Source organism: Cloeon dipterum, chromosome X, assembly GCF_949628265.1.
Source record: "Cloeon dipterum chromosome X, ieCloDipt1.1, whole genome shotgun sequence".
In the NCBI taxonomy this organism is placed as follows: domain Eukaryota; kingdom Metazoa; phylum Arthropoda; class Insecta; order Ephemeroptera; family Baetidae; genus Cloeon; species Cloeon dipterum.
The window spans coordinates 17,193,409-17,200,684 of NC_088790.1; the positions used below are offsets into that span (position 1 = coordinate 17,193,409).

Sequence of the window (7,276 nt, forward strand, 5' to 3'; positions counted from 1 at the left end):
GAGGTGGCTGCTATCTTCATAGACACCTTTTACGCCGACCAAAGAGGTTAGGGGTTTTTTTTTAAAATAGCAAGAAAATCGTATCATTATTTGTTATATGGTTTCAATGTCAAATTTGGCCAGATAATAATTTCTGAAAAATTTTGATGCTCACTAACTTGTTCTCCTTGCCAATATTATTTAAATTTTAAAAAGCAAAATTAGAATTACTTTCATTGCATCTAGATCATGCACTGGAAATTAAAAACAAAACAAAATTACAATTTGCTTATTTTTTAACAGATTAAATTTCTTTAAACGGTTAGGTATTTATTTCTAAGAAGGGCTTTTTCCTTATTTCTGGCCAGTAAATACACTGTCTTGAGAATGTAATAGATCGCATTGAACACAGTAGTTTATGAAATCTTCTTATATGTTTCAGAATCATTGGATAGATTAGCTTGCTATGGAGATAGGAAAAGCGGAAGGACAAACACATCGTCTGATCTCATTACTTGCTGGTCATCTTTAAATTTTAGAAGGGGTCAAACGGGGAAATGTTGATATTTTTATCCGCATTTGCCTTAATTTTATGATAATGTGTAAATAATATCTTACTAAGTCACAATGTAACATAGAAAAACTAGTCCACCATCTAGTTTTCACATAAATTTATTTTGTAACAAATTTAACAAAGTGATGCACTACTGATATTAAATTATGTCTCATACTCTGTTGGCACCATGATCTCCACATGATTAAGTCATTTTCCATACATGTTTTTAAATAAAATACGACTCTTGAGTTGACGATATAGTTCACATGGTTTTTTGTTGTTGAAATTTCCCACAAAGACTAGATTATATTAATCTACAATCGGTCCATTCTTTTTAACCATTCATTAAACAGTGAATATGCCATCGATAACTGAGATTCTCATAAATGCAAGCTTTTAAAATCAGAATTTCGGGTTGTCAGACAAATTCAACCCATACCTGACAGCTGAAGAAAACTTAAGCTGGAAAATCCAACTTCCTGAAAGTTACAAAACAAGGGTTTTAAAACTAGAAATTAGTACTAAAAATAAAATCTATACGATAATTATGAAAATTATCACTTCCATGTCATTCGTATCAAAAACAAATCTTAAAAATCAAAATGATTAGAATTTACTCACACTGACTAGCGAAAGCATTCACAAGCGACACATACCAAGAGATTTTTACACCTCTGCTCAGCACATCCGGCTATAAGCTCACTGGGTCCCAATAATCCTGTTTAGCCGATAATATGGGGCCCGAGTGGCCGCAGAGGAGCTTGGACCCAATCGGTATCCATCTTTCCGCCACCACGCACTGATGGCTTTTACTGAAACGCCAGGCATTTGCCCCTAATGCCACTGAAAAGGTGCTATTTGAGCGTTTTGAGTCAATAAAGTAACCACCTTTTGCCATCTCTGACATTGGGCAGCCAATATTAGATTTTTACAAAACGGTCAAATATTTCCGATTTGTCTTGCTACTGTTAAGAGAGCATTAATAATGCGAGCCAACAGGCTGGTAGAAATAACTAAATCTAGAAAATCTTCCCTAGTCAGTGTGAAAAAATTCAAATTTATTTTGATATTCATTTTTTTGTTACTAATTAAATATTGCACATTTTTAAACTGTAACATTTTTAATCATGATCATTAACTTAAAAAAGTTAAATTATCTGTACCTAAAAATATTCTGACTTAAATAACAGTTTTGTATTTTAGTCATGCGTTGCAAAATTCAGGTCTTGAGCGTATTTGAGTAAAGAGAAGCGAATGCCAAAATTATTGGACCTATAAACACTCGCGGCACAAATCACAATCACTTTTCTGGAATGTTTGAGTTGCAGTTGGCGTGATAAATTTTCACCTTTCCCTCGCACGCAAAATAGCGGTCAAAAACCTTGGCGTAACCGTGCTCACGCCACCACTGGCACATCTGCCTGTTCCACGCGCACGGCAGCTTAAAAATCAGCTCCGGACTCTTGATGCCCATCAGGGTGAAAAAATCCTGGTCACCCAAGTGGCCTTTGAACTCAAACTCCCCGGCCAGCTCCTTGACGCTGTCAGGTGAGATGACAGTCTCATAAAAAGCAGACAAACGCATCTTCTCAAGGTCAAGAAGGACAACACCACTGTTGTAGCCAGCGTAGCCTTCCTCGATGTCGGGCTCACCAATCTGAAATTATATTACAGGGCGTTCAATAAAATTACAGTTTGTAATTGGCTGGTTGCAGGGCTCGCCAATTTGCAATGCGCTAAATTGACTCTTCTGCAAACACCCAGCTATTTATTCAAAGAGTAAAAAATCTGCTCCTTCATCACAAAAATAATTCTGGAAGGAAAATTAAAAATTTAGTCAACCCGCTTGAAGATGGCTAACCACCGCCCAATCAAGAGAATTTTAATGGCAAATGTTTTTCTTTTATATTAAGTGTAAAGATTTTTTGTCTTTCAGAAAAAAGCCAACTATTGTAAGACTCACTTTTTGGGGGTTGTCTTTCAGCTTTTTCAGGTAATTGGAAAACACATGTTTGTAGACAGGCGAGAGCTCTGGGGCGAGGCCGAACATTTGATCATCATTGAACATCTCAAAGAACTGAAAGAGCAGGACAATGTCGGCCCGGAACTGGACGTCGATGTCGATGAGAAGAACTTGGTTTAGAGTTGAGATTTGGTGCAGGCCGAGGGACAAAAAGAAAAGGTCATCGCTGTAGTAGCTGCCTGAGGAGGAGCTGAAGTGCGGCTTCATGGCCACCACCACGTCTCTCGCCTTTTCTGACGCCTCTTTCGCACCATAGAAAATAAACTGCAAAAAGGAAATTGTTTCAGTTTGAGATGGTAGCAAAATTTCTCAAAAAAAGAGTACATAAAAACTGAAGTCTAATGTACCTTAACAGGTATTTTTGATTGCTGAAAATCAGTCGAGTTGGAGAATTCAGTCAAAAAGTTTCTGGAATCTTGGTCGCAAATAACATGCAGGTTGATTGGTTTTGAAGCGTACTCCGTGAGAGAAGCAAAAAAGCGGCGGAAATTGGGGCCCAGGCTGCTCCTGCTTTTCAAGTTGGTCATGATGATGAAGACCTCCAACGCCTGCGCCAGTCCCGGAGGGCGCTGCGCTTCTGTGGTGGTCGTCGTGTCGTTTAATACATATGATATGAAATCCTCGTTTTTGTTTGGCTCAAAAAGTGCTGGTGTTGTTCCCAGCTGTGTAGCCCGTGGGTACAGGACGTAGCCCAGCAGCAACAACAGCGTGGCGAGCACCAAGAGCACGCGTTTTCGCCTCAGCATCTCCTCGTTAGAGCAACGCTCTTTCAATTCCTTATTCTAATACCAGGTGGGCATCGTTGTTTCATGATCTCTGAAACAACCAAAAAATAATAATAAATGTACATAAATGAAGACCAAAAATTATACAAGACGATTTTATGAATCATAATGGAACATCAAGCAAACAAATTTTAAATGTATGGATTTTGAAATGTCAATAAGAAAAAATAATGTCAATTGATATAATATGTACCACTGGAGATCAATGATGAAGCTCAAATTTGGCTGCAGAAAAAATTTCCGTGGATTTGTGACAAGATTAAATACTCAGAAAAGCATCATCTGGATCTAGGTGGACTCGGGCTGATTCTGGCTACAGCTATATTTTTTGTTGTTGTAAACAATGCAATGCAGCCAACATGCAAAGTTTATATTCAGGGAAACGTTTTTTGTTAATGAACGATGAAAGTCACGACACCTCCTTTTAAATGTTTTAAAATTATTATTCAGGGTTATTTTGACATAAAAATGGTCAGCGGAAAAGTAATGAAAATTTTGCTGAAAATTTTTAGTACTTTAGTTTGGTTGGCAATTCTTAACCAAAATTAAAGGCGGTTGGGGAAAAATGTACGAAATTTCCAAGAGAGTGAAATAAAAGTTTTAATAGTTTAAATGTGTAAAAATGAAAATAAGACGTCCATTTAACTTACTTCTCACTCGACTCCACATTCAGTTATATTTTTTAAACGACTTAAAGTTGTCATATGATTATATTATGCCAATAAAACAAACGTATGAAAGGTATATCATCTCTACTTTTTTATTATTTGCAGTAAAAGGGAAAAGGGAGGTGATGAAACAAGACATGTATTGCAAGTTTTCTCTTCGATTACCAACCATTCCTTTACCCTAATTTGATTTGTGTCCATATCCATAAACCGATCATTTTGACACACAAAAACACATTTTATTTTACATGCACCCCATCCTATTTATTTTGGAGTGTAAGTGTCGTAAATGTATTCATGTTAAATTATCAATTTTTAGAAGTCTCAGCCAGCCGCGCTAGCTGGCAAATTGTGGGTCACGTGGACAGCCGCTAGCTGCCGCGAATCTGGCTATAATTGCAAGCTGCACCAGCCGCCGGTAAAAAGGGTTAAAAATTAAAAAGTGCAGGAGAAAAAATCTTCCGGCCCTTTGGGCCATTAAGCACTATAAAATTTAATCAAGTTTAAAAAATTGTGAACGGCGCCAGAACAATTCGGCTCCTCTATCAATTTTCATTCCTGCGTGAATCTGCAACATTAATTTGTGCTGTGTCAAACGTTTTAAATTTAATTGTTTGTTAATTCGCCGGTAAATGTGGCTAATAGCGAATCCATTGTAAATTGAGGAAGGCTCAGCTTGATTTCCATTGCGCCCTCCTTTCGTCTGCCGCTCCTGCGCAGAGCCACTCCGCGGAGTGCCACAAGTTTGGCCCGCATGTCATTTTCAAGCGTCGTGTTCTCCAGTGCCCGAGAGCAGCACTCGATTGCCTGATACCAGTGGCCGAGATGCAGGTAGGCCGCGGCCAGCACTAATCGAAGCCCTCCGTGCCAGGGCCGCGTGGACAGCGCGTGGCTAGCCACCGCGGCAGCCCCTTGGTAATTGCCACTTTCCACCAGCTCTCTTTGAAATATATACATGAAAATATATAAAAATTGTATATGGGCTAGATTTTGAGACGTACCTCGCTTTTTCGTACATCCATCCTGGCTCAGAATTGTCGGCCATTTCTGGAGACACACCTGCCAGTTTCATGGCTTCCTTCCTCTCATGCATCCACTGGAAATTTTCTTCAATTTGAGGATTTTATAGCAATATTAAATTATTACTTTTTGCTCCATTGGTTCGTGTGATTCTCTTTTAGGTGTTGGAAAAATTCTAGGAGTAAAAGAGACTGACAATTCTAATGGTTCTTCTGGATCTTCTATTTCTTCGTCGTCTTTGATTTCTTGGATAGTGACTCCACTACTTTTTCCTTCTGGCTTCACTACATCTCCTTGCGTCTTTTTATTCTTTTAATGAAGATTGTTCCAATGGCATAGTGGTTGCGAAATAAAATTTTATCTCACCTCATTCTCGTCTGGAAGAGTCTGCTTCCAGTGTAGAGTGTCCTCCAACGCCTGCTTCACGATCTCCTTTTTTACCCTCTCAACTCTCTGCCTGTTTTCTTCCATCTGCTTCAGTTGCTCATCCACATTTTTCTTGCACAATTTATTATTTTTCTCTACGAAACCCCAGTTTTAGACTTATTGTAACACTTTTTTAAAGATTGAATTACTTGCCTTGAATTTCAGATTCTCGCTTTTTATGCCACTCTAGTTGCTCTTCTTCAGCATCCCGTCTCAGTTGTTGCTTTTGCTCCTTGGTGAGGTCGGCATTTTCAATCACCTGCCATTCCTTGCCCAACTCCAACTTGGGCAGGGAGAGCGAAACATGATTGTTGCCAAAGGTCACCTTTGCATCACCAAAGTTTGTTTGCTCAGCAAGAAAAAGCTCGAAAATGTAGGGTGGCAAGCTAAGCTAGAGAAAATAAACGATTTTTGAAAATTGATACATTGAAATAAAAAAAGTTTCAATAAAATATTAAATTAATTATTTCAAATCGAATCAAATCTTTGAAATCAAATCATCATCTACATAGAGGGAGACATTTTCAATTTTACTGTTTGATTTCTATGGAATATTTATCATAATTTAATCCGACCAATTTGTTTATATTTTTCATGTTTTAAACATAATAAATTTTTTACTTGGTCATCTGTAATCTTCAGTTAATTTGAGATATATTTTGTAGAGGTAAAATAAAAATTTTGGGGGCCAGGTTATTTTTTTAAAATCAAAATACCTTCAGATACTTAGAAGTAATTGTGACGGAACAGTTTTTACTCGATGGACGAACATTGCTGGTGTTGACCTTCAAAAGCACCGAAGTGGAGTTCTGGTGCCACGAAAAGTCCTTCAAAGTGATCGGCATTTCGCGTCAACAAAGCGAATAAGACAAGAATCGCAGACAAACAAATTTGCCTTCGCTTAGGTTGCCAAGCAACAAGAGGGAATAAGTTATTAAGCTATGCCCTGCTTTTATACCATTATTTTCTGGCCAATTGAGACGTGAATAAAAAAGACAAGGAAAAAGGTAGTTTCTCATTTTTATCGATTTTATTGATAATGATTGCAGCAATATCAACAGTTCAGATCATATTTTTCAAAACACATGGATTTTCCAGTAAATGCACATGAAATTAAATGTGTTTGCCCGAAATTTTAAAATCACAACACGGTCAATGACGTTCAATTTGAAATAAGACGATTAAAAATGTGAACACCAATTAATAGAGCACACGAATTTATCTAATACATTCTAATTTATGGCGTTTATGTTATCCATAGAGAAAATATATGCATATGCGTGATAACTTCAGTCGTTTACCATCTCCCTGAGGCAATTGTCGTGTACCATTCATTTGGCAAAGTGTGAAGCTAGTAATTGTTGTCTATTTCCCGATAAATCGATTGGAAATCTCATAAAAAATTTTGGCAGGGCGGAAGATGTACGTTGATTTGTTTTGTTCGTTTTTTAAAGATTTGTACTAACAATTGTTTCCAGTATATAAGTAAGATCCAATGCTATTTTTGTGCACAGAAAACATTGCAAGATTTACACCTAATTTGGCACTATATATATTCCAATTATTCAAACTAACCAGCTTGAGCATGATTTTCGAGAGCTTCTTTCGCGACACAAAATTTTAGAGAGCTCTTATAATGAAACATCAGAAGACGCACGAAACACATTTCAACGACAAAAAAATCAACGAGCTTGCAAATTTGCGCGAAAAATCACACTAATTTATACAACGGATTGAGTATTATCTATAGCAAAAATCATAAATCACTAGACGTTTTGAGCAGAAAAACGAGGAAAAAATTATTTTGCATTGGCGATAA

The 7,276-nt window shown here is 37.3% G+C and overlaps 2 protein-coding genes across 3 annotated transcripts; both read right to left on the reverse strand.

Annotated features, from left to right (window-relative positions):
* Positions 1-635: 635 nt before the first annotated feature.
* On the reverse strand, positions 636-3,678 carry LOC135946458 (xyloside xylosyltransferase 1-like). The gene is made up of 4 exons (XM_065494677.1): positions 3,537-3,678; positions 2,906-3,374; positions 2,499-2,822; positions 636-2,192 (listed from the first exon to the last, which is right to left on the reverse strand). Exons 2-4 carry the CDS (start codon positions 3,302-3,304, stop codon positions 1,836-1,838), a joined length of 1,080 nt encoding a protein of 359 aa, XP_065350749.1. The 5' UTR covers positions 3,305-3,374; positions 3,537-3,678; the 3' UTR covers positions 636-1,835.
* A 479-nt stretch (positions 3,679-4,157) lies between these two features.
* LOC135945620 (dynein axonemal assembly factor 4-like) lies at positions 4,158-6,349 on the reverse strand. Of its 2 annotated transcripts, XM_065493423.1 has the most exons (5): positions 6,174-6,349; positions 5,398-5,848; positions 5,158-5,340; positions 5,013-5,107; positions 4,158-4,951 (listed from the first exon to the last, which is right to left on the reverse strand). In XM_065493423.1, exons 2-5 carry the CDS (start codon positions 5,500-5,502, stop codon positions 4,618-4,620), a joined length of 717 nt encoding a protein of 238 aa, XP_065349495.1. In that variant the 5' UTR covers positions 5,503-5,848; positions 6,174-6,349; the 3' UTR covers positions 4,158-4,617. The 2 variants fall into 2 exon arrangements, 1 of the variants encoding a protein (XP_065349495.1); XR_010575447.1 differs by lacking the exons at positions 4,158-4,951; positions 5,013-5,107 and having other exon boundaries at positions 5,278-5,340; positions 6,174-6,347.
* Positions 6,350-7,276: the final 927 nt, after the last annotated feature.